At 49.2% G+C, this 24745-nt stretch overlaps 10 protein-coding genes across 10 annotated transcripts; 5 read left to right on the forward strand and 5 right to left on the reverse strand.

The window, feature by feature from the left end:
- Positions 1 to 231: 231 nt before the first annotated feature.
- HO133_003053 (uncharacterized protein) lies at positions 232 to 1557 on the forward strand (the record flags this gene model as incomplete). Its single annotated transcript, XM_037293977.1, has 2 exons — positions 232 to 402; positions 559 to 1557. 2 exons carry the CDS (start codon positions 232 to 234, stop codon positions 1555 to 1557), a joined length of 1170 nt encoding a protein of 389 aa, XP_037150055.1.
- A 1389-nt stretch (positions 1558 to 2946) lies between these two features.
- On the forward strand, positions 2947 to 4281 carry HO133_003054 (uncharacterized protein; the record flags this gene model as incomplete). Its single annotated transcript, XM_037293978.1, has 2 exons — positions 2947 to 3018; positions 3067 to 4281. 2 exons carry the CDS (start codon positions 2947 to 2949, stop codon positions 4279 to 4281), a joined length of 1287 nt encoding a protein of 428 aa, XP_037150056.1.
- A 128-nt stretch (positions 4282 to 4409) lies between these two features.
- HO133_003055 (uncharacterized protein) lies at positions 4410 to 5460 on the reverse strand (the record flags this gene model as incomplete). Its single annotated transcript, XM_037293979.1, has 2 exons — positions 4410 to 5223; positions 5273 to 5460. 2 exons carry the CDS (start codon positions 5458 to 5460, stop codon positions 4410 to 4412), a joined length of 1002 nt encoding a protein of 333 aa, XP_037150057.1.
- A 333-nt stretch (positions 5461 to 5793) lies between these two features.
- On the forward strand, positions 5794 to 7476 carry HO133_003056 (uncharacterized protein; the record flags this gene model as incomplete). Its single annotated transcript, XM_037293980.1, has 6 exons — positions 5794 to 5996; positions 6048 to 6126; positions 6177 to 6305; positions 6356 to 6680; positions 6738 to 7174; positions 7234 to 7476. 6 exons carry the CDS (start codon positions 5794 to 5796, stop codon positions 7474 to 7476), a joined length of 1416 nt encoding a protein of 471 aa, XP_037150058.1.
- A 365-nt stretch (positions 7477 to 7841) lies between these two features.
- On the reverse strand, positions 7842 to 9445 carry HO133_003057 (uncharacterized protein; the record flags this gene model as incomplete). Its single annotated transcript, XM_037293981.1, has 4 exons — positions 7842 to 8357; positions 8411 to 8757; positions 8829 to 9204; positions 9290 to 9445. 4 exons carry the CDS (start codon positions 9443 to 9445, stop codon positions 7842 to 7844), a joined length of 1395 nt encoding a protein of 464 aa, XP_037150059.1.
- Positions 9446 to 9972: 527 nt separating this feature from the next.
- Positions 9973 to 12540, forward strand: HO133_003058 (uncharacterized protein; the record flags this gene model as incomplete). Its single annotated transcript, XM_037293982.1, has 4 exons — positions 9973 to 10575; positions 10632 to 11273; positions 11325 to 11546; positions 11605 to 12540. The coding sequence occupies 4 exons, from the start codon at positions 9973 to 9975 to the stop codon at positions 12538 to 12540; spliced, it is 2403 nt and encodes an 800-aa protein (XP_037150060.1).
- Positions 12541 to 12779: 239 nt separating this feature from the next.
- HO133_003059 (uncharacterized protein) lies at positions 12780 to 13310 on the reverse strand (the record flags this gene model as incomplete). The annotated part of the gene is made up of 2 exons (XM_037293983.1): positions 12780 to 13214; positions 13269 to 13310. 2 exons carry the CDS (start codon positions 13308 to 13310, stop codon positions 12780 to 12782), a joined length of 477 nt encoding a protein of 158 aa, XP_037150061.1.
- A 675-nt stretch (positions 13311 to 13985) lies between these two features.
- On the reverse strand, positions 13986 to 17494 carry HO133_003060 (uncharacterized protein; the record flags this gene model as incomplete). Its single annotated transcript, XM_037293984.1, has 8 exons — positions 13986 to 14374; positions 14545 to 14893; positions 14983 to 15201; positions 15328 to 15964; positions 16112 to 16149; positions 16203 to 16580; positions 16920 to 17058; positions 17331 to 17494. The coding sequence occupies 8 exons, from the start codon at positions 17492 to 17494 to the stop codon at positions 13986 to 13988; spliced, it is 2313 nt and encodes a 770-aa protein (XP_037150062.1).
- Positions 17495 to 17852: 358 nt separating this feature from the next.
- Positions 17853 to 19928, forward strand: HO133_003061 (uncharacterized protein; the record flags this gene model as incomplete). The annotated part of the gene is made up of 4 exons (XM_037293985.1): positions 17853 to 18054; positions 18105 to 18189; positions 18244 to 18461; positions 18514 to 19928. The coding sequence occupies 4 exons, from the start codon at positions 17853 to 17855 to the stop codon at positions 19926 to 19928; spliced, it is 1920 nt and encodes a 639-aa protein (XP_037150063.1).
- An 858-nt stretch (positions 19929 to 20786) lies between these two features.
- HO133_003062 (uncharacterized protein) lies at positions 20787 to 24313 on the reverse strand (the record flags this gene model as incomplete). The annotated part of the gene is made up of 2 exons (XM_037293986.1): positions 20787 to 23536; positions 23596 to 24313. The coding sequence occupies 2 exons, from the start codon at positions 24311 to 24313 to the stop codon at positions 20787 to 20789; spliced, it is 3468 nt and encodes a 1155-aa protein (XP_037150064.1).
- Positions 24314 to 24745: the final 432 nt, after the last annotated feature.

Raw genomic sequence — 24745 nt, forward strand, 5'->3', positions numbered from 1 at the left:
CAGCAACATGTATGCGAAATGAGTGTGTGTATATATATGAGCTGTGATATGAGTCTCCAATTCCACATGTATCCTCTTCTGCGTGCCGGTAAAGCGTCGACTGATCCTTATCTCCGAGGACGAACGTCATTCGAAGCCAACAACTCTAGCATTGGTAGAGCCTTGAAATACCAATTATGCTGAAGCTTTCTCGTATTGTGGTTGCGAGAACTTTTCTTCTCTATTCCTGACATGTTCGCCAGAGCGTTGTGTCGAGTGTTACGAATGCAATGCGATCTACGGCCTTTCTCGACCTCTTCGACGCCCAGGGCTGACTTCACCCATGTGGTTGGTGCAATGCTCACCGCAACAAACTCTTCTCGAGGTGAAACTAAAACATTTCAGGTGGTCGGCGCTGGAGCTGTAGGTCTTGCTATTGCTCGCAAGCTGGCTGACCGGGATGGCACTTCGACCCTTCTTATAGAGAGGCATGGAGCAGTGGGGACAGAAACCAGCAGTCGCAATTCAGAGGCGGGTCTCTACACATCTACAAAACCCCTCAAAGCTTAGCCATGGCAGGTCATTCACGCCGGCCTCTACTACGGTCCTACCTCTCTGAAGACACACCTATGTCTCAAAGGCAAAAAGATGATGTACGATCTCTGCGAGAAGCAAAACATTCCTTACCGCAACGCAAAAAAATGGATCCTTTCACAGAACGCCCAGCAACATGAAGAGCTCGTCAAGACACATGACTTTGCCAAGTCAATCGGCGTGCCAATACATTTCATCCCCTTATCAGAAGCACATGCCCGTGAACCAGACGTCCGAGTCGAAGAAGCCGTCCTTGAGAGCCCGACAACCGGCATCGTAGATTCCCACACCTACATGTCCTATCTGGAGTCTGATTTCCAGTCAAAAGGTGGTGACTTGGCATGCTATACGAGTGTGGAGTCAGTCGAGCCTCTTGCTTCGGGCTCTCAAGGCTGGAAAATACAGACCAAATGTCCTTCTTCTTCGAAGACGACATGGATAACAGCCGATACTTTGATAAACAGCGCGGGTCTAGCTGCTGTGTCCTTATCAAACAGTATACTTCCACACGCGCGGCATGTTAAGCCGTATTATGCCAAGGGCTCGTACTACTCTTATTCTGCTCCTATGCCCCGTCCGAAGACTCTCGTGTATCCTGCGCCAACTACGGGAGCCGCTGGCCTTGGTACACATCTGACCATCGATATGACGGGCGCGATTCGATTCGGTCCAGACGTTGAGTGGGTTGATGATCCCAACGACCTCTCTGTAAATGAGTCTCGATTACCAGCCGCTCTCGAAGAGATCGAGACGTATCTACCAAGGATTCAGAAAGAGAAGGTTGGCTTAGATTACTGCGGTATCAGGCCAAAATTAGGAAAGGGAGGCGCTGTTTGGAAAGGTAATGGGGATGGCTTTTTAGACTTCGTGATTAGAAAAGAGGAGGGGTTTGAAGGATTTGTCAATCTTCTCGGCATTGAAAGTCCCGGATTGACCAGTTCTCTAGCGATTGCTGAGATGGTCGATGGATTACTCTATAAATGACGTTGACAGGCGGCCATGCATATAGAGCAGAAATGGGCTCAGTCTCTCCGCGGAAATCAGATCTCTTGGTTGTTTCGTATTGTAAGCTCAGCTGCTATGTCAATTTACTCAGCGCGACCTTGTCTCCTTTCATTCTTGCTATCTAGCTAGCTATCCCCGTTCGATGCGGTCTTGCATTGGGAGCCAAGCCAGTCAAATCAGCAATGTCCTTTGCCTTCCACGAATCTCAGATTGTTACATCCTAAGAGAGGTTCTTGAAAAGACCTTACGTTTGCCACCGGACCCCAGATTGTCCTTTCTTTACATCCGCAAGATACAGTCTTTGGCCCGCCCCGAATTGCCAGTCGTTGTGGATCTCCACATCAGGAAAGCAAAGGTCCATTTGGATCAGACTCGACTTTCAGCGACGCGTCAAAAGAAGCCCTAAAGGTTCTCTTAGACTACACTTTAGCCCTCACCTGCTATGCGGTGACATACCGCCACCTGTAGCCGCCACCCCTGTTGAAGAACATAAACATGATACGAGATAGCCGATTATTAATTACATTACAGTGCCGAGAAGCCACGGTACAAGGCCTCATATACGGATATACCCTGGGCACACTGAATTTGCCTTGACAATGTAGAAGTCGTTATCTCTTATCCGTTTTCCATTGCTTCACTAGCATTTAGTTCCTCACAAAAGTTGGACTTCTAAAACACACGGGTAAGTTTTTTCCACATATGACGGCCGTCCCATGCCTTTGCTGCCTTGCGTTGACTGCGATCCGGTATCCTCGAAATATCTTGAAATGAAGTGAGAGCTATCGGTTTTGATGCCCCCATGGACAAGCTGTCCGTGCCAAATACCATTGCCCTAGATAACATAGCATGCCACTACGGATCGAGTGATTGAGGTCCATAGAAAGGTCCTCACAAGGCTATTTGCATATACTATGCTTATTGTCTTTTCCTGGCACGACATCGGAAAGACCTCAATCGCCACGAGCAGGACCACGCTTCTATTTTCCCATCGAGTCCGTAATTGTTCGGAAACCAAAGCATTGAAGTTCTTTCCTCTATGAGACACATTCTCGCAGGCACATTGTTAAGCTCCACCCTTGCTTTCTCTTATGGTTTGTCCTGGGATCCCAGTGCCCCTCAATTAAATAGTGGAAAGGAAGGAGACGTCTCGCCGAAAATATCCGGCCTTCGACTCGGTAAATATGAAAGGGGGAAAAGGGAGTATAACACGAAGTGCTCCTCGATGCTCCGTGTGTTCTGGTTAGGGTTTTAAGTCCGAGAGCCCTAGTCTCGGATCTCGGCAAATCTTTGATCCGGTTTTTGCGCAAGGAAAATCCACATCCATTTTCTATAACTTAGTTCGTGCAATTCAAATTTTTTGCAGGTATGGGGCCAGAGTCTACCGCGTTGACGACAGACGTCGGATCTGAGTCGCCGTATCAACTGGATAAAGTCCAGGTCAGTCCGATTTCAGCTTTTCCGTAGAAAAAGCCTAACGCCGAACAGACACTCAGAGCTTCCAGCGCACTTCTCAAGCATATCAAGACCGAAGTGCAGAAAAAGGAGACTGTCTCTGGGACCAAAAATCTCCTTGCACCGGAAAATTCTTCCGAAGATGTTTTTCCCTCGGACGTGGAGCCTATATGGCTTGTCCTTACCACGAAAAAATTCATGACCGACCAAAAGCGCCTGAAACCTCGCAAAGTCCTACTTCCGCACTCTCTACATACCTCTTCAAACACATCGATATGTTTAATATCACCAGAGCCGCAACGCCAATTCAAAGATGCCATTGCTCATCCTTCTTTTCCCACCACACTGTCCAAGCGGATCACTAAGGTTATCAGCATCAAGAAGCTGGAAGCGAAATACCGCTCGTTCGAATCTAGACGGCAGCTTCGTGATTCATACGACGTTTTCCTTGCCGATGATCGCATCGTCACATATCTAGCCAAATTTCTGGGCAAGACGTTCTATAATACTACAGCCAAGCGGCCTATACCCGTCTCCCTCGAAGCCTCGAAGCCAAAGGAGAGAAAGAATGCGGCTCTTCCAAGCACCAAAGTCCGTAAGGAACCTTCCGACACCAAATCGATTGCTGCACCGCCTTTACTCGCGAAGGAGATTGAACGCAGTCTCTCTACAGCACAGATCAACCTCTCCCCATCGACTACCACCGCAGTACGCGTTGGCCTTGCATCTTATACGCCTGAACAATTGGCGGCGAACATCGAAGCTGTGATGGCAAGCCTCGCCGGGAAACTCGTGGGATGGAAGAACGTAAGGGCTGCGCATGTGAAGGGCCCTAATACAATGGCGCTGCCAATTTGGTTGGCTGAGGAACTCTGGGTAGACGAGGGTTACTTGCTTGAGGATGAAGAAGCCGCAGAGGCGAAGGCGAAAGCAGCCCAAAAGGGAAAGAGGAAGAGGAAGTTGATAGAAGGCAAGGAGGCTGGTCATGCAGATGGGGCAGGGAAGAGAAAGGTGGACGGTGAAAGTGAGACTGCGGACGAGCCCAAGCAAAAGAAGGTCAAGAAGTTGAATGATGAAGACCTAAGTCAGGAAATGAAGGAGAGACGAGAGAAGTTACGACAGCAGAAGAGACAAGCTAGGGACAGTGTTGAGGGAAACGATGTGACCATGGACAGGACTTCAGTGGCAAAGCCCAAGGTCAAAAAGACCAGGAGGGCGACGACAGCGATCTCAGCATTTGAATCATGATCTGACGAAGTCTCATACACGATGATACCCACGCGTGTCGAATCAATGTCGTCGAAACAAGATTTCTCACAGAACTAAACAGCAGCCAGGTACTACGAACAGCCATTCCATTGGTCCTTAACGCTAAATCAGTCAAGACCACCTTTATTGCGCGACTTGAAATATCTGTTGAAGGCATCTGTGAGGATATTGTCGCTCAGCTGCATGTGTCCACCCTCAGCGATCCTGAAATCGAGTCTTCTCTTTTCGTCCAGAAAGCGCAGACCAATCCAATCTTCCTGATAGATGTCCCTTTCTTGCAGCTTCGTCACTTCCTCACTCGTAGTATTTACCTCACTGAAAAATGCACTCTCCTTAGGGACGACCGTTGTATCATTTGCGAACATAAACATGGCGAATCTGCCCAACTTCTTCATGTTTTCTTTATAGGTGTCATTTTTTACCTTCCTTTCGTTATTTATGTCAGCCAGAAAGTTGCTGTATTCGAAATAATTATCCAAATCCTCAGGGTCTCGATAATATTGCGCGGGTACCAGTCTACTTTGCGAAAATGAACCCCATGCATTGCCTTTCAGGACACCGCGCCAGGTCTGACATAACCAATCGTTGGTAGCACATTCTTGAAACTCACTGATACCGTTGTGCTGGCTTCCAAAGGTCACAAGATTCTCCACCCTTGGACTGTTGCAGCGCTCAACGTAAGCTCGAAGGAATTGGCCGCCTTGGGAAAAGCCGAGAGCATTGATGGCCGGTGCTTTGGAGAGTACCGGATGCGAGGCTAGATCGTCGCATACTTTCTGAACCTGCAGGGTCACATTTCCCAGGAAAGTGGCAGTGCGGTCGGCGGAAGGATCACCATCAAGACGAATATAGTATGTGGTTGTGTTTCCAATGGTGTCGTTGAGTAGCTCCCCAATCGATTGAAGGCCTTCAGCTTTGTAGCTAGAATCTATGAGTACAATGACGTCAAGCTGAAAGGAGGCCGACCCACTTGTCGCCGAGACCATGCCAAACCACCAGGGGCAAGTTTGCTGACTCTGCCGAGCTTGCAATTGGAGTGCTCTCCGTTGGTAAGATGGGCTGTTGCGGAGGAGGTAAAGCTGTCACAAATCTCCAAGCAATTGGCAACAGAGCCCAGAGATAGAGAAAAGTCATGCCCATATCTATGCCCATGCCCATGATACGATGAGATGATAACGCTGCTGTAAACACAGATGTCGCCCTTAGGTGAAGAAGGTGGCGGCTGCCAAGAAACACAGAGATGTTGCCAAGACAAAAGAATTGTACCCCAATATCACCCCCTATTAGTTCTAGGGTGAGTGGGGGGTCGTGGGGGTGCATATATGTCTTGTACTGCCAAGCCTTTTCCCCGGATTTTGTTAAATTGACTTCTTCCAGTTTCAAGATTTCAATCACTCTCGTTTCACAGAAGACTTCAATCGTTCCGCAGTAACATTGACAGTCGTCTACTCGAGAAGCTGGATTCTGGATTTCTCGACACTGGATTATGAAATGGCTCCGTCTCAGATAGCAGAGCCGATGGAGCATGGTCTTGTTGGTCCTCACCCGTCTTATATCGAAATTGCAAAGCCATACATCTTCGAACCCAAAATTCATGAATGTCTTACCGTTGCTGGAGTATCAGAAGCGAAGGATGACAGTATTCGACTTCAGGGTGTGGCCTGGATCGACAGTGTGAGAAAAGCTATGCATCTGTCAGTAAAGACTGGTAGCATTCTCTAAAGCCCAAAAGCTGATATGAATAGTCCCGTACGAACTTACAACACTGCAGCGGTGTACTATCACAAGTTCCGTCTAGTACATCCTGATAGCAATGGTTACATTGTGAGTATCAGAAAACCCCCAGTAAATTTTGCCCTCTAATAGCATCGTAGGATGCGGCTGCAGCAGCACTTTTCGCGGCGTGTAAGATCGAGGACACACTGAAAAAGTCAAAGGAAATTCTCTGTGCTGCGTACAATCTGAAACTTACACCGGGAGAGCAGCTTACTCCAGATGACCAAGTACGTGTGCGTCCAGTCGAGAAATCGATCCATTTCCTGACTATGGACAGCTGTTCGAGAATCACTCAAAGACAATCATTGGTCTGGAACGTCTCATGCTCGAAGCATCAGGCTTCGACTTCAGAAATCGTTATCCTCAAAATTTGGTTCTGAAGATGGCAAAGCATTATCATGTAGACCGAGATACGGTAGGCAAAACTGCTTATAACATATCTCTGGACCTCTATCGCACCTTCGCTCCCATCAAGCAGACCACGGCCACCATGGCAATTGCATGTGTGGAACTATCGGGGCGCATCTGCGAACAGCCGGTTTCGGAATTAGAAGCAGGCAAGGGTTATACAAAATGGAGAATCTCTCGCCCCGAGGTCATGGGTATGCCCTCTTACTACACTCCTATCAAAACACCATATCTAATCATGTCAACTCTAGAGACGCTGCTTGACCTCCTGGACTTGTATACTCACCATCGAGCATCTACCATTGTCGGCCAAGATCACGCCCTCGAGACTTTCATTAGCATCCGAATTGCCCTAAATCAGGAAGCATCGGCCAACAAGTACCCACGCCATTTCCAAAGTCACAAGAAGAGGTCCATCACCAATGGCGCCAAAGCGGCAAATGGCATCATGGACTCGAAAGCTAAGAAACCCGTTACTCCAACCACGAGTCCTCGCGATGAATCCTTGAGAGACATTACCTCTCCAACGGCTAATGGCGGCTCGAAGCCTGGGCTGAAGGAGGGCACGGTGCGCTTCATGCTCAACCCGCAGCGCGCAAGAGACGAGAAGAATGCTGTGGCCGAGTTCTTCAAGGTGGAAGAAGAAGAGTACGAGGTCGAGGTCGAGGTTGAGAGGGAAAGACGTAGAGTCTGAGCTTCCCCTGGGGCTAGATTTGAGCCTGACCTCTGACCATGGAATGCGAGTAGGTACTTCCAGAGACGAAACGCATCCGTTCATTCAAAGCCGAACCCGAGGCCACCATTGCAACACCTTACAGGGGAGATCCCGTAGAATGGTGCGGCAATGCACCGGACAAGCCGCATGAGGGTCAGCGAAAAGGCAATGGTCGGCTGGAACACCAAGTCCTGGTCCAACGAGGTCCTCCAATTGTTAAGGACGAGGTCCCGGGACGAGCTTCAAAGCGAAAGAAGAGACGTCGAGGCCGTTAGATACGGCCTCAGGAAGCACAGAGCTAGCTTGAGGGCATGTGCCCACAAGTCTGCAAATTCGACATTCCGACCGGAGATCAAGTTACAGCTTCCGAGTGGTAAGAGCAGTGAGGAGATATATCATTGACGCTTGCAAAGAACGTTTTCGGATCAAAATTATAGCTTTAGATGAAGTGACCGCTGTTTTGGTATGAGTGAATTTCTATTGTCATAAGAATCATGAGGATTTATGTCAAAGCCCCAACTATCTAATCTAAAGATGTTAGGCTACTATTGCCCCCGCTGTCCATGCCCATCCCGATATAAAGATCATATGCATCGGAATTTGTCGCTTATAAGTTAATTGATTTTCCTCGAGGTTCCCTTCACTTCCTCTTTCCGACCACTCCTGTCAGGCAGTCGAGGAGCCGCTCTTCCACAAAACCCTGATTGACCATGTACTTGCTCAAACCCTTCACCACTTCCACCATTTCCTCAGCATCCAATCCCTGGATTGCCCTCTCCATGACATCCCCCACGCTAGCCCTGTAAATCGCAATGAAGCTCTGGTAGTACATGAAAGCAAAGAAACCCATGATAAATTGGCAGTCCATACGATCGGTGATACCGCCGTGGCCCGGAATGGACTCGCCGAAGTCTTTGACTTTGAAGGTACGTTTGAGGCCCGAGGCGAAGAAACCGCCGAAGGGCGCAATGAGGGAGGCGAATGTTGCGAAGACGAGGATATGAAATTGCATTGGGGCGATGTGAACCGTGGAAGGGATTTGGAGGGAGGCTGGGAGAGGGAGGTTGGTGAGGAAGGAGGGGATATGATAGGCCTGATGTATGAAAACGGGGTTTGGGGTGCAGGAGAGGCCCGTGAATATGTTCGCGCCAAGATCCTAAAAGATAATTAGTTTGGGGGAATGACATTGTACGGGCTAGGTTGTTATACATTTACTGGGCAGATGAAGTATTTGTACCGCATCAATACGTTCGTCATGGCAAATCCGAAGATAATGGTACAGATCCACGCTCCAACAAAACCCTCAACAGTCTTCTTAGGCGAAAGCTTGATGAGCTGGGTACGACCGAAGGCAATGCCACAGATGTAGGCGAAAATGTCGTTGGTGATTACGAGGGATGCTGGGAGGAAGAACCAGATCATCCCCTCGAAAATGTTGTTCATGATAAAATGGGCTTGTACAACGATTAAGTAGAGGGCCATGTGCGTCCAGGCGAACTGGGTAAATTGGAAGCGGTAGTGGCCTTTCTGAAGAGAGCCGACAAAGAACACAAACCCTGCAAAAGGAGTCAATCGCGGATTTCCTCTCCAACTGCAGCTGACGATGACCCCTGTAGCGGAGACGTACCAATGACATATAGCATGAAGCTGATGAAGCGATGGTGGGTTGCGAAAGGTAGTAAAACCTTGTCGACCAGCACTATATGCTTGAAGTAATATATCACGCTCTCTCCGTAGAGAAAGTACATTGTCGTCCCCAAGAAGTACCAGTTCAGCGATCTCGTGAATCGTAGGTTCTTGGCCCTGCTTGGAACATTTGCGATGGCAATGACTTCTTTGAAGGAAACAATCTGGATACCCGTCACGATGGCTATCACATATAGATGACCTGAAAACATGGCAGTGAAAAAGCCGGCGATCATGACGAAACTCCAGATCGTCCGTGTGATGAAGGTCTGCTTTTTCTTTTCGTACTCTGATTGCGGTGGAATTTCGGTCTCATCCTATAAGGAAGGCATGGGCATCAGCATTGTTTGATAAGATTGGCCCGTCACGGTGAGAGTGATCCATCTGCACAGAAAGGTTTACCTCTTCTTTGCTTGACTCCAGCTTCCCATTCAGACTTGCTCTCGTTGGGCTACCTGGCTCGGATACGCCCTCGCTCTCGGATATGCTGGGTCGTCTTCCATTCTGGTGATTACTCCCCCTATGTTGAAATTGGACGTTGCGCCTTGGCTTGGCCATGGCTCTTTGTAGAGGGTGCTCACTGCTCAGCTAATAAACGGGCCAGCTTGTATTCTCTAAGGTCAAGCAACACTTCAGACACACGCGCGGCGCGAGATGACCGGGAAGCTCGTCGCTCGCACTCTGTCGAGTTCGGGTAAGCTCAAATCAAGCTTTTGGTGCCTTGAGCAAAAGAAGCATGCAGAGGGCGAGGAAGAGCGCCAATTCTCTGGCGCGGACTGGGATATTCTCACGCCGCACAATTTCAGTTTTGCTGCGAGATATCAAGATCAAAGTATCGGCGTTATCGGCGTTGAAGACGCAGTGTCACAGTGCTGGGCTGCTGGCCCATCAAACGTGCGCTGCAGCTCTACTCGAGCCCTACAAGTACTAGCCCTACTCGAGGTAGCCCGCGCCGCTTCCCGCACTCTCGCGCTCTCGCTGTGGACCCTTAAAGTATAGTACCCTTCACACGTCAATATCTCAATGTTCAAAGTACTCACATGGTCAACTTGTAGACCTCTCAATGCGGATATACGACGAGTGTCATGGACGACCAGGGCGGCGAAGATGATGACTACTCGGATGACGACCTAGACGCCTTGCCGGACCACGCGTTTCATCAACTCCAAAAAAATGCAATTGAATCAACGCCACAACCGAGCCTGAGTACACAAGTCCAGCTTCCTACCATAAAACAATCTACCTCACTAGCAGGTGGTCTTGGACGACTATCGGCTGGGGGACCTGCGAGCCATGCTGCTAACCAACATGCGTTTCAGGCGCCATCGTCAGACTATGGCGACTTTGATGAGGAGATGTTGGACGGCGAGATCCTTGACGCTGCAGAGGAACCTGTTCTAGCTGCGAGATACGAAGCTGGTGCTGGTGGGAAAAAGCCTGGGGAATACTCTCAGAGAGAGCAGTGGAGACTACAGCGATATGCGGCGAACCAACGTAAATCAGGGCCCATAGAAGCGCAGCAACGTGTGAATCAGCAGGGAGCTCTTGGCGTGCCCTTATCCAATGGTAGCGATTGCGGTGGTCCGAACACTACAGGCCAAGGAGAAAGGGCTGTGTATTTGGTGAACCCTGGCCTGCATCCACAGGAGAGTGCGGATGTGAACGCTCTTCAAGCTCAAGTCCTGAAGGTGAGCTTGCTCAAAACTCTCTTGTACAGGGGCTGCTTGCTTAAACTTCTCTTGAGCTGCTACGTGAACGCGAGGCACTTCAACAGGCTATTCAGAATGCCAATGACAATACTTATTCCAAGGCTGGCGAAATTGCTATCGTGCGAGCCAATGCAACCAAAATAGAAAAGGATTTTGAGAATCGAACTCTCGCTCTACAGAAACTGCACGCCGACGAAGCAGCGCGACAAAAGATCGAAGTAGAAAAGGCACGAGCAGAGCTTCAGAAGCTCGCTACGGAGAAAGACTTCCTTGAAAATGATCTTGCGGAAGGGAGCAAACAGATCAGAAACCTACAGAAAGCTATAAAGAAAGGGGAAGACAAAGATGCCGAATTGAAGATTAGGGGCAAGGAAAATCAGCCCGTAACTCCGAAAAAGAACAAAGCTTTGGCCTTTGCAGATGGCTTCGAAGATGAGGAAATCCAGCCCATGTCGCCTTCCAGACTAGTCATCAGATCCAAAGCAAATACCCCTAAAGCCGGGGCAAAAAGGAAAAGGAAGCCCACAGAAGCCAGCCCTGTCAAGCCATTGGATCTCACGCAACCAATCCAAATCGACTCCTTTGAGGAAACAGCTGGATCTCAGAGAGGTCATGTTCAGTTAGCCAATAACCAAATACCAAGGCCTGCTCCAGTACGGCAGGACCAGAAGTTCAAGGTACGAGTTGCGAACGCATTGGGATTGCCAAACTAACATCTACTTCCAAAGCTTACACAAAGATTGCTCGACCGTCGCTTCACACCTGAGGAGCCAAGGACATTCGAGCGCCTGGCAACATTTTCATTCCCTTCAAACCGAGACCGAGCTCTCTCCACCATTCTACTTGATAAAATGTCGACACTTACTTTCAAACCAGACTCTGACAATTTTGCGGCTGCACTTGGTCTGATCGTTATCTCATTATGGTCACAATGTATGGAGGAGAAATATGTAAGCATTTTCCATCTATCTTGACCGGTGTTCCTTCATTTCTGACTGTCTAACTCAGCATCAGCCAGTGCATCTCCTCGTGGACCTGGTCAACTTTATACTCGTGCTCAATTCAATAAAGACAGCACCGGATCTCACGAACCACCTGATGAGTCTGGTTCAATCAACAGCCGATGTGATACTCGTGCCCCGTTGCAAGAAAGAGTCACCTCGGAAGGACAGAGCAGACATTAGCTGCGTCGAATGTCTTCAGGTAATGCAAACGATGGCGGAAGACTGCTCTTGTGACACAGAGGAGATAGTACGCTTCTGGCGCACTATGCGTTTCGATTTCATAATGATGCTCCTCAACTTCATCAACCCTCTGGACGAAATCAACATTATGCTCAGCATGCTCCATACAAGCATTTTGGATCAATCCTTCGCTATGATCATTCCTCCGAACAATGGACAGCAAGACGCATCCGAAGCTCATATCATTGACAACCTCTCCCACCTGCTCATCAATACTCCTCGTACTTCTCCAGGGGAAGAGCCACCCGATGCCGCCAAGCTATGCGAAGTCCGTCTCCATGTTCTTAGTTTGATCGAAGCCATGTGTAACACCATTCACGGCAGTGAAGCGCTTGCGAAACATCGACTTGTTATCGGCCACCTGGTACGCGTCATGAACGATGAGCTCGACCGAGTTTACGATTACCAGTATGGGTATGAGCAGAGGATCATTCTCGTCAATACCTCCACCCGACTCCTTTACCACCTTACATCCAACTACGCTCATCTTGTCAATATGCAGGCTCGTCTCTCCGTGGTCCCTGGCGGCGAAAAGAAGTTCCTCGTCGCTCTCACCCGTCTCGCATTCAGTGAGGGCGGCTTCTATGAGCAAGGCATTGAGGATGACGTTGTGGATTGCGCGCATCAGATGCTGGAGGCTAGGGTCAGCCCTGAAGAGGCAGAGCAGTTGGTTGAGGCATTTTCAAGCGCCAGGAAGTAGTACTAGCTGTCTTTGGATTGCGGATTCGCGATCCTTTTATTGTACCCAGATTTGGCTTTGCGTTGCAAGCATATGTACGAGCGGACAACCCGTGGGCGATATTGTAGATCATGTGCTGCTTGTGGATACACCCTTCGTCACCTTGAGGAGCATATCAAAGCCCGACAGTGACGTTACTTGGCGGCAGAAAGACAGCAACGCGCCTGGCGGAGAGGCGCGGAGTATCGAAACGTCAGACATCACCGCCTTATTCCCCCAATGATCCCATCGACCTTTCCTAGCCAAAGCTCCCTCTCCTCCTCGGCCTTCTTTCGCTCTTCCAACGCTTGCCCAAGCTCGGCATCCAGCCCCGTAATCCGCGCCTTCTGTTTCTCCTGACTATTCTCTACACCCGGCAACACACTGATGAGATGCTCAATCTGCTTTGTTTTGAGTAGTAGATCTTGGGCTAGTTCTCGCTGCGCGAATGCGAACGCGGCGGGAGTGTCGGGACGTTGTTCTGATGGGTATGAGAAGGATTCAGGTTGCTCGTGGTTGGAATTGGGATTTGCGTTGGAGTTGCTATTATTGTGATTGTGTTGAGAGGTGGAAGGAGGTGGGGGTGGGGGTGTGAGGGCGGAGGAATTGTGATGGAGCGATAGATAACGGATGGAAGCGTAGAATTGCGTTCCTAGCTTTTGGTGCGTGTTAGTTTTGGTGAAGGTGAGAAGACGTAAGCGGCATCTTACTTGATCATAGCAGTCTTGAAGCTGTGTCAGGCGATCTGCCATGGTTGTTGTGAGTATATTATACACGATAGCTTGAACTGTTTAGAGACTTTGGACACGAGTTCCCCGCGTGGCCCCCTAGCCCCCTAGCCCCCTAAACCGCCCCTCCGGCCCCTTAGAGATCCGACCCGCAACCAATGACACATGCGCCACAAACCCTACTCATAAGTACTGCAAGTGCTAAAAATACCATTAACGACTTGACCTCTTCCTCATCCTTTTACACCACCATCAAAGAGCACGTTACTTTACTTTAGAGAGACGCTTCAGATGATTACGATAATCGGAGAATGGCGCGTCAGATTATGGGGCTGTGATGGTATGCCAAGATGCTAAACGAGGGTGACATAAGGTACCTGTAAGGTACCTTATATCATAGCGCAGCCAGAATCTCCGAGCAATAGAAGCAAAGACGTCGGAGCATGTCATCCTGGCGCCCCGAGCATGACCTTCGTAACAGCAGGTTGTGCATCGCCTTACAGAAATTCCAAACTTCATGGCACTCCATCTTTCCATCAGAATTCCCAAGACAACGCGCCAATTTCGGCAATACAAGGTTGCTAACAGCGCTTATCAGTCTTGCATCGGGCTTGCTCGAGTGCTTGATGAAATTGACAAAACAGAAATGCTTGGGTATCTCAAACGAACTTCCAAGTATTCAAGGCACAGTAATCCACCTCATTGAAAATGGTCTCCATGCTCTCGTAGGTGCCTCTTCCACCGCTGAATCTTCTCCTTCTCCTCCGCCTCCAGTCTTTTAGCCTTTTTCCTCTCATATACAGCCCTGACAGTCCTCTTCGTTTGGTCTCTGCCGGCTTCGAAGTTAGCTCGTGCGAGGGCGACAACCTTATCGATCTCTTGTGGCGAATATATAAAGTTCCAGGTGGAAAGAAACGGCGACGTGTCTGGATCAACGTCTTCCACCTTGGGATTTCGTAGGAAGGGAAAATAGACAACCGTAATTCCAGCCTCGGGAGCTAGGAGCTTCCAGTCGGCATCGAGCTCAACCCGCGAGCTTTGTGATGGCTTTTCGTCGCTCTTGCGATCCATGGTGGTGCCAACCCAGACTGTGAGCAATTTTCCAAGTCAGCATATCTTTCTTGGTACACGAAATCACCTTGAGGTACAAAAGATGTAGCGTACGTGGAGGATAGACGGGAACTGAACTCCCGGGATAATGTATTGATACTTGAGTGCCGGTACATGCTGGGAGGGAGCTACTCGGAGATTTACGTACCATTGCAATAGCCCAGGTCAGATTCCTGGGTCTCGTGCTTTGCGATGTGATCCTTGACATTATTTTGAGACCTCCCTCTCTGCTCTTCTCGCGTCTCAGCTATTTTGCCAGCAGCCTGTTGAGCTGTCGCTGCATCAGCTGCGTCGAGCTCCGTCTTCGTTTCGTCTTCTGCTCTTGGCCAGCCAGCACCTACGGGCCATCCTCTGACACCTCGTTGTTTTGCGTAGCCCTCGGCAACAGAAAGCCAATTTTCCTGCCTGATATCGGCAGAAGCATCAAAGCAGACAACAATGTCGACGTTTCGGTCTCTACGGAGTAGCGGATAGAGAGGAAGATTATTGCTCATGCCCTAGGAAGATCAGTATTGAGCAACTGCAGAATTGCGGTTCCAATGGAAGACCCATGCATGCATCATCATGAAACATGGCAGTGACTTACAGCATCCATCAGCTCGAGATATTCATCGTTGAAGATGCTCTTCGGACAAGTCGATGGCAGCCGGTTTTCAAGGCCTCTTGCGAAATTTGGGATTGTTCCTGGATCAATTGGATGCAATTTGATCAAGTCATCGTTCTTCTCCTCAAGCAGGGCGTCGATACCTCCAAAGCCAGCAAGTCCTTTTATCACGGGGCGGACCTCTTTGTAATAGTGGGCAAGCTGACAGAGGTTTTGAAGTCAGCATTGGCTATTGAAGACAGATTTGCTTCCTGAGACCTCTTGAAACGTATATCAAACCTCGAAAGGTGGCTCAGCTTAGGATATCTGGACCCAGGAGTTACGTACGGTGGCGCAAAATGCGGAGCCCCATATTCCCATCAGAAGCGGAAGGCGAAGCTCTGGAAGTGGAGGCCTATTGTCACGGTTCACACTTCTTCCCATTTGGAAGTGACGGCCGATGCTCCATGAGGGGATGCCGGCCTCAAACTCTTCACAAAAAAGCTCGTAAGGAGTAAATTCGAACCACTGGAACCATGCCTCTTGCTTTGCCTTTTCCCTCGCTGCGTCCATTGTCTCGCCTTTCACTTTCTCGTCCTCTAACGGTATCTCATGCCTAACAGCGGCATAAATGGGAAGTGGATTTGCACCACTAGAGAGGTAAAACCGTTGGTTGGAGAGCTTGAGATCTCGATCGTCGACGCTGAGCTCATCTCGTGGGATCATCAATCGGCTCGATAGCAGTAGGCCATAAACATCGACGAGGCCAAAATCTGCTTGCGGGTCTCCTCTGAGCCGTTCCACGGAGCCAGCAAGGAGGAATTTATTTGTGGGAGCTCGAGTACACAAGTCTAGGAAACTGGGAGGGTATGCTATATGGATGCCTATGCGTTTCTTCAGGTGCTCTATAACTTTGTCATGTCTACGGCCACCGAGACTTGAGTTGTACAGAGTCTGCAGCCAGCAACTGCCGCTGACACCGGCACTGGATAACAGATTTGGAGTCAGTACTGTTCATTTGAGGGTTTATGTTTAGACTTGTAACAAGACTAGAGAGTCAACAATGCCAAGAAACGTCTCAAATCTCAGGATTCAATCCGAGAGGGGGGACATGGACTCCGCGGATACTTACGTGTAAGTGGCGCAATCAAAGAGCCCTGCCTCCTGCGCCTGTCATATGGTCAATATTGCATGATTGCAGGCCATCATGGGGTCTTTTCTACACTCAAGTATGATGCTGCTCCAGCAACTAGGGCCCTTAGACCTCCACCTGATCCACACACTGCGATGGTGGGCACGTCTTTGGGATCCACATCGGCCTCTGGTATCTCGAGGTACTTTGCCAGCGCACACCTTGTGTATCTCTTTCTGCGCCGGACGAAGGCCATTTCATCAGAACACAAGTCTTTGCCGACCCTTACTCTCGCATTCAGCGCAATCTCGGGATGAATGTTTTCATCCTGAGCTTCTTGCCAGATCTCCTCGGCAAGTGACCCTCTGGCCATGTTCATCTCTCGCTGAAGCTTTGCCACATAGTCCGGAAGATCGTAGGCCCATTGCGGAATGAATCGATCCGTGATCTTGTCTCCAAGTGTCGTCCACTGTATGAATTTCGACGTCAGCTAGAAACCGGCTGCAAATACATCTAGGGAGTCTCCTGTCTTGTGGGATCAGGAATAACAATGCTCTCTGCACCCTTCAAAATGCCAACGAGAAGCTGGATGTATGAAGCAAGCCTTGGAGGTAGAGCTGTTGCTCCTCTACCAATTGAAAATTCTCCTTTCGTAGAAAACAATTCGGTCTCAAGATGACTCTTTCTGGTAAAAGAACCAGATTCATCAGACGATCGCAGAGGGTTATTTGGTTTCTTGTTCCTGAAAGATGTCTCGCGACCCAAACCAATGGTATCGACGAGGGGTGAATTTCTTCAATGTACGTACCTGGACAGATGATATCGACTTGCGGGCAATAGCAACATTCAAAGAGAAAGAGGCCCACGCTGCGCTATCCTCATCCTCGAAAAGGGGAATTTCGTCATCCTGGCTTTCTGCTGGAGCTTTGGCGTCATTGTCTTCCTTTCTGCATAGCCTCGGGTCAGCGTATTTTTTCGAAGTCCTGAGCCACAGAAGTTGCTTTGCCAGGCCAACAATAGGCGCACTGCGTGCCAAAGTAGAAGCTTCAGCAGTATGATTCTTTGTAAATACCATAATACTAGAAAGGACTAGATTTATTACACGCATCAATAGCAACTTATGCGACAGAAGGGACGATTGTACACATGGAAACGTGATCTACACCTGACTTTGCCTATGTCTTGACGGTCATACCAAGCAGTTGAAGAGTGCACTTACTGGCTCGATTCTTTTGGCCCTCTCTTGGAAATATTAGGTCGAGTGCTAGGCCATTGCGTAGTACTACCGCTGTCGTTATATCGCACAGCTGAGGGATTGAGCCTATAGTTGAGGGTAAAAGCGACTGATGATCCCACAACTAGAGAGCCTATGCGCTGGTTCATAGTCCTTGAGGTTCACTGTTTTCGAGTTTCCATCGGAAGAAACACGACGGTTGCCAAGCCACTGATCTCACTATGGCCACTTCGATGCTAACCAATCTGGGTTTAGCGGTATCGATCATCCGAGCTTTATCACGTTGATGAGGCACGCTCTGCAGGCCGCCAGAAAACGTGGCAGTTGTAGGACGGTAGAAGCCTGCAGACGCCTGACAATATAGGGTTGCTTTTTCCCATCAATTGGTAGAATCTGAGGGTTGATAACTATAGATCTGTATAATCAGGATAGGCCAGCACCCAACTGGGGTGGCATTCCCCCCCGTCTCTTATAAGTTGTATCCTGTTCAAGAAGAAGCACAAGCGAATGATGGCAAAAGTTCAAAAGGCAGTCTGGGCGGAGGAAAAAGCGGAGGTAGAGGTTCTCCTTGCACAAAGAGATGAGCATGCAAACATTGGCAGAAGACTTAAGACACTTCAAGCAAGTGTCGAGGGTGGAGGTCGGACAGTCAGGGATGGGATGGGCCAAGTGCACAGCAACACAAACCAGCATCAGATCAAAATACATAGTATGTCGGCAGACCAAGAAGTCAACATGGAACCTAACGTTCTGTTCAAGACATTGAGAAGCTTATCAAGCACATTGACAAGATGCTTGAGCCGGGACAAGACAAAGGTAAGGAAGAGAGGATCATTCGGGCTGGGTAAGTCTAATCAAGGGGAGATTCTCTCTGTCTCTCCGCTGAACCAACATTCAGACCGGCCCAAGTCGGATTGACCGAGTACTTGAACTCGCTGAAACGTGTGAATCGAGCTCTTACCGAGATGGGCACTACAAACATGCGTGCCAATCAACAGGCCATCGGTGACTTCAACGAGCTTTTGGCTGAAGGTAGTAAGAAAATGGAAGAAGTCTATCGTTCCGTGCTACTCGAATTTTCTCAGCCTCTGGAGCCTCTGCACTATCTCACAAGGGGTAGGCCACGCATATGTTCCGTTCTATGACCTCGAGTGCTAATCCACCAAAGAATTGCCCTTCCCAACTTTATCAAATGGGACTGCATCAGAGTTGGAGGCTATGGACAGATATATCTCTTCTCCAAGCGCTCGCAGTACAGTTCCCAACCAGAGCGAGTCAGCCTCGATCCATATCTACTCAGATATTCGTGGTCCTTACCTCGTCGGTAGCCTTCAAAATCTATCTTTAGCATCGATCAGCACCTCGAAGAAGAAGAACTCCGATGAAATCTATCGTCAAGGCAGCAATGCCATCAATCAATATGCCAAAGCGATCGATAGCATTTTCCTTGCCGAATTCCAGAATGTTTCTGCGTGCTTCCCCCGCGATGCTTGGACCATAGCATTCGAAACCACTTGCCGCAGAGCCCTTGCCGAGTTTGCCAAAACTCTGCGCGAGCTTAACATGCACATCAAATCCAACCTGACCACGGACTGCTTCCTGGCTTACGAGATCATTGAGGTCGTCACAGATGTAGCACACCATCTCAACTCCAAGACTGGAGAACCGCTACCCTTTGGGGATGCTCTAGCGCCAGTCCGGGAAATCGCGAAATTCTCACTCCCCGAGCTGCTAGACGACCAACGACGCCGCATTATGTCCTTGGCTATTTTGCCTGCAGATGGCTCGGCCATTCCCTTCACCTCTGAAACGATGACACGCCTCCAGACCCTTACCGTCTATCCCAAATCCCTCTCATCAATTCTGGCCTCTATAGGTGACGGCAACTGGACTCAGTCCGCATCAGCTAACCGTTCGAACAATTCCTCCACCTCCTTACCCTCGCTCAAATCCCTAGATGTTGGCGCAGACGGCGCTCAATTGCTAACGCATTACGTTCTCGACACCCTTGAGGCACACCTGACCACCCTCGAATCACGTGCTCGTATTCTGCTCAAATCCAAAGCTGTTCATGGCGTTTTCATCTCTAACACTGTCGCTCTAATCGACCGCATGATCCGCTCCTCTGATCTCGCCTCACTTATCGGCGCCAATCCCGGCGCTCAAACCAAGATCGACACTTGGCGCAGGAAAGGTGTCTCCACGTATATGGACGCCTGGCGTGAACCGTCATCGGCGCTCTTAGACTCCACTCGCACAAATGCCTCAGGAGCCCGGCCACATTCCGGCGCCTCTCTCACCTCAGCGGAAGTGGTCAAATCTCTCGGCAGCAAAGAAAAGGATGCGATCAAAGAGAAGTTCAAGCTCTTTAACACTTCCTTCGACGAGTGCGTGAAGAGGCATAAGGAGTTGAGTCCCAGCATGGAGAGAGAGGTAAAGAGTGAATTGAGTAGGGAAGTGGGGCATCAGGTGGAGCCGCTCTATGCACGCTTCTACGATCGTTACGAGGCACTAGATAAGGGGAAGGGCAAATATGTTAAGTATGATAAGGGCTCGCTAGCTGCAGCACTGGCGTTGCTCTGAAGGCGGACTGGAGGACGCATTCTGTATGATACTGCCTTGGCAGATATCGTCTTGAGTTTATACGAGGCGGATTGCTGGACGGCCTCTAAATTGGAGGCAGTGTGGTACGTAAGATTCGTGGTGCAGAGCATAGCGGCGATACCCTTCTGATAAGCGTTTACCCGGGTTCTTTCTTTCTTCTCCTTTCCTTTCCTTTCCTTTCCTTTCCTTTCCTTTCCTTTCCTTTCCTTTCCTTGTAGGAGTGTGCAGAGCTTCTTTCTACTAGGGGATGCGGCTTGGGCATAGCGTAGGTACCTACACCATTCAGCGAATCTACATTTTGCTTAGTCACATGCTATCTGTGACCAATACCACATGCACGACTGATGCGGTACTTTGAAATCCTCAGCGATTGGGTCTGGAGTTCAGGAGACTAATCATTCGCTATCTGCTGCAATGGGGTATCAAATCTATGGATTGCCAACGCCTTTGTCTTGAGCAAGTCAATCAACCAATGCCTCTTCTCAAGTATGACCGAACTCCAGTTTCAACTTCATTCGGCTCTGATGTATGCAAATGCCCTCATATGTTGACCAACGACTTGGAAAGTCAAAGGTCTTGATCGTAAAGCTTGAAGTGAGAAGGATGGCAAGCATTTCGATTCATGAATAATGGCGTCGTACGGAATCGACAGTGGATATGCAAGAGACCATTAGCTTAAGGCAGGCAAGATCGAATGCAGAGCAGTTCTGCCGCTCGATGATCTGTTAAAGGTGTCATATGGCTGGCTGGTGATTTTGCTGGTGATTTCCGCAATGAATTTTGGTCATATCTTTCGAGTATCAAATAAAAGATGGCGTGGAGTCTGAGAAAAAATCTCTACCTGAAGAGGCTTCTAAGCTCATCCAGCTTGCGCTTCGCTGCTTCAGCCTTGTCAATTCTGCCACGATTCATACTGAGATCGGCGAGGTTCTGCTTCTTGCGCTGAAGATCCAGCATCTTCTCCTCGAAGCTGTCCTTCATGATGAAGCGGTAAGTGAAAACCTCGCGTCTCTGACCCAAACGATGGACCCTGTCAACAGCCTGAGCCTCAGCAGCCGGATTGAATTGTGGTTCCATGACGTAGACTTTGGATCCAGTGGTCAAGTTGAGACCTAGACCTCCAGCCATGATGGAAATGAGTATGACGCATACTGTCGGATCGTCTCTAAATGCGTCAAGAGAAAGATTGCGGTTCTTGCGGCTCATCTTGCCATCGAGACGAACAAATTTGACGTTGCTGTCTTCAAGCGCGATCTGGATCAGGTCAAGATTGGCGGTCCAGCCTGAGAAGACGACGCTCTTGATAGGCTGTTCACCAGTCGGTAGACTCTGACTCTCGACTTCCGATCTCCTTAAATCCTCCAAAAGTGCTTTGACTTTCGTATGTGGGCCACCATATCTTCCCATAATCTTCGCATGACGGGGATTTTCCCTAGCCATAGCTCTAGCCTCTTCGGCGGCTTCGATGCCGTCCTTGGTAAGCTCGAAAAACGACGTTCGCAACGTCTGCTCGCAAAAAGGGCACTTGAAGCGATGGTCCGCCGAAGAATTCTGGATAATCGAACTCTTGACAGCGTCCATGCACTGTCTGCAGATGATCTGATAACATGGCAACATGCATCCAAGTAGATCATCGCTACCATTTGGCGTATCTTCTCTGTCTTTGACGATAATCTTACGCGTACATTGAACGCAAGTATCGGAATCAGTCTCTCTGAAAAGCATGAGCATCTCGTAAGCTTGCTTTGGGCTGAGAGCGGGCCTATTGTCCTCTTCTTCATCGTCGAGGGTAATGGCGTTGTCCAAGCTAAAGCCTTCTGTGACTTTGAGATCATCTTCGCTGAGGAGTTCACGGCCATGGGCGCAGAGCAGACGGAGTCGCATGATTGCTCGAAGGATGTGGGCATACGTTTTCCCGCCCAAGCTCTTTTTCTGCTCACCAGCAATGACCTTCAGTGTATTTTGAGAATCTTTTGCGAACCAGTCGTACAGACCAAACTCTTCATCAGTAAAAGGCAATCTAACAACGTGATCATGGCGCCCAGGAAGATCAATGCGATCTTTGAGACGTCGAAGAGTAATGCTGTCCACAAGAAGTCGAAGCTTCGGTATGATTTCAGGATCTGCGTTCTTGAACGGAGCAAGGATGAATTGAGAAAAGCCGCCCTTGTCGAAAGGCTGGACTCGTAGAAATTTGACTAACGCTCCCAAGTCATCCAATCTATTCTGGACTGGAGTACCCGTCACGGCCCATCTTCGCTGGGCTGAAAGTGCGCAGATAGCTTGAGATTGACGGGTGGATTGCTCACGGATCATGTGCGCCTCGTCAAGGACAATGCGGAAGAAGTTCGTTTGCAGCAATGGTTCGATGTCTTTGCGTTTGGCACGTCCTCCATATTCGCTAGCCACGATGCTGTAGGTCGTAATAACAAGATCAAATCGGGCCAAAGCATTAATATCTGTGATACGATTGGCGCCATGATAGACATAGTAGTTCAATGCCCCAGGCTTGATGTGAGTAGCGATCTGATCTTCCCAGTTCGCGAGAGTGCTCAACGGAGAGACAAGTAATGTGGTTTTCGAATTGCGAATCAAGGCTCTGTCGCCATCTATTTCTGGCAAGTGCCCGATCTCTTCCCATTCGCCGGCTGCCTCCAAACTTCCAACAATGAGAGACAAGATACTCAGTGTCTTGCCTAGACCCATCATATCTGCTAGGATTCCTCCGAGTACTTCAGGTGGCTTATTGCGCTCTTCTGTGCCGGTGATGACGTTGTAATAGGTAGGTGATCCATTAGGTCGATATCTTAAGCGCCACAGCGAATTATTGTCTTCGTCGTTGTCGCTGAAAACTCGCTTTTCTTCCTTGTTGCTGAGGAAGTAGAGACCTTGTTTCTGATGGCTGAGCAACGGTGTGATGATACGAGGGTCAGCTTCTTTCTCTGGCAGATTCTCTGACTGCTCAAGAGAATCAAACATTCCAACAATATCGTTATGAATCTCCTCTGCAGTACGAACGACGTAACCAGGAGCTGTACGGGGCGCGCTCTGTGTCCCTCCATAAGAGGTCCTCGGAGGCGTGTCGGCAGGTTGATGTGGGTTGACGACCTCGATCCCACTATCTACCATGAATGGAGGTCCGAGTAAAACACTTCTCTGCCTGAGAAATTTACCCAGTGGCTGGGCCTTGACCTTCGGACCGTACAAGTTGATCGTAATGTCAAAGTATTCGGAGCATTCTTTGCCCGGGTAGTCGTTAGGCTGTCTCTTTCTTATGGTGATCCTAGCTTGCGTTCGAAATCGAGGGTTTTTGGAGTCCATGATCCTTGCAAGGGCGAATGAGGTTTTCAGATCAACGTTGCCGAAGTCTTTGCCCATGGGATCGATGACGCGAATAATGTTGTCTTTTCCAGGGAAACGCTTGAGCTGCAACCTCATGGCGGGCCAGTCGCCCTTACTGATGTAGACAGCTTTACCGCCGGGGCACGGCAGTTGATGAGCTTGAACTTTTGTCTGTTGCAAGCGTCCATAACACACTTCCTTCTCCTGACTGTCACCAACGACGACGATTTCTTCATCTTCATCATCTAAGATTCCAATTAGTACCAGTGCTCGACAAAGCTTTCTTTGAATAAAGGATGCGTACCTCCAGTCAGATCTACCACGGCGTTGACAGACCCTGACTCCGCGATGCCTTGCTTCTTTTTCTCTTTCAAGTATTCTCCGATCTCTCCACCCATGCCTCCGCCAACGAAGCTGACCTTCTTGTCCTCTTCGACATCGAACTCGCCGCTCTCGGCTTTCGGCTTCTTCTGCGGACGTTCTTCACGTTGTGAAACATTATGCACTTTCTCAATCAAGCTGCCCATACCCTGACCTTCGTAGTCCTCGTGGTCTCGCTTGCGCAAGCCATTGACGTCGGCCTCGGAGGGTTTACCGTTTAGGTGCAGATTGGAAGGACTTGGTTGAGCTATAGTAGATTCGGTTGAAGCGCTCTTAGAATCTCTTTGCCGTTGGTCATTGCTGAAGCCTTTCGGATCGAGAAGGCGACGTGGATCAAACGAGCTCGAGGCCGCTTGCCCAGCTATTGTCGCATTCTGTGAGCTCACGGCCTTCTTGCCTTTATGATCAAGGGCATCGTAAGCGTCATCCTTTGATTTTTGCGATGCAAGATCGGGAATCAAGGGTGTTTCAAAAAAAGGCTCAGAACGAGGGGGTTCACTGCCGCGACGAGCTGGCACAGAAGAAGATGCAAAGTGAGATGAAATGGAAGTACCATTGGCCAAGTGCTTCTTCAAGGCTTTGGGATCTGTGAGCGCTGCAGCAGATAGCTGGGTACCGTTGGCCCCTGTCCAGGAAGCCATGTGGTGAGATGTATGGCTCGAGGAAGCTGTCGAGGTTGTGATCATGAGAGTGGTGATTTCAGTGAGAGATGGTAGTTTGAGGTGGAGGATGAAGAAAGGACAAAGAGGGCATTGTGATAAGAGGCGAATGAAGTGAAGGAAGTGAATGAGGGGCCAAATGATTCAAGTGATTCGAGTGATTCCAGGCATCTTTCTACAAGTACTTTTGGAATGTTATCTTCTATCTTTTTGTATGTCCGTCGATGCCTCGAAGTGCGAAAACAATGAGACGACTCTTAGCTTGAATGCTTACCCAATGAGATGAGTCGATGCCGAGGAACGCCACGATTACTTGCCTAAGGTAGAGTAGTCGATTATGCCATGCATGCACTTTCATGCAGTGACGCTATCTACGGGAACTAAGATAAGGTACTCGTAGCCGGTGACCTTAAA

This window comes from Letharia lupina, assembly GCF_014066315.1.
Source record: "Letharia lupina isolate WasteWater1 chromosome Unknown contig_16, whole genome shotgun sequence".
NCBI classification, from domain to species: Eukaryota; Fungi; Ascomycota; class Lecanoromycetes; order Lecanorales; family Parmeliaceae; genus Letharia; species Letharia lupina.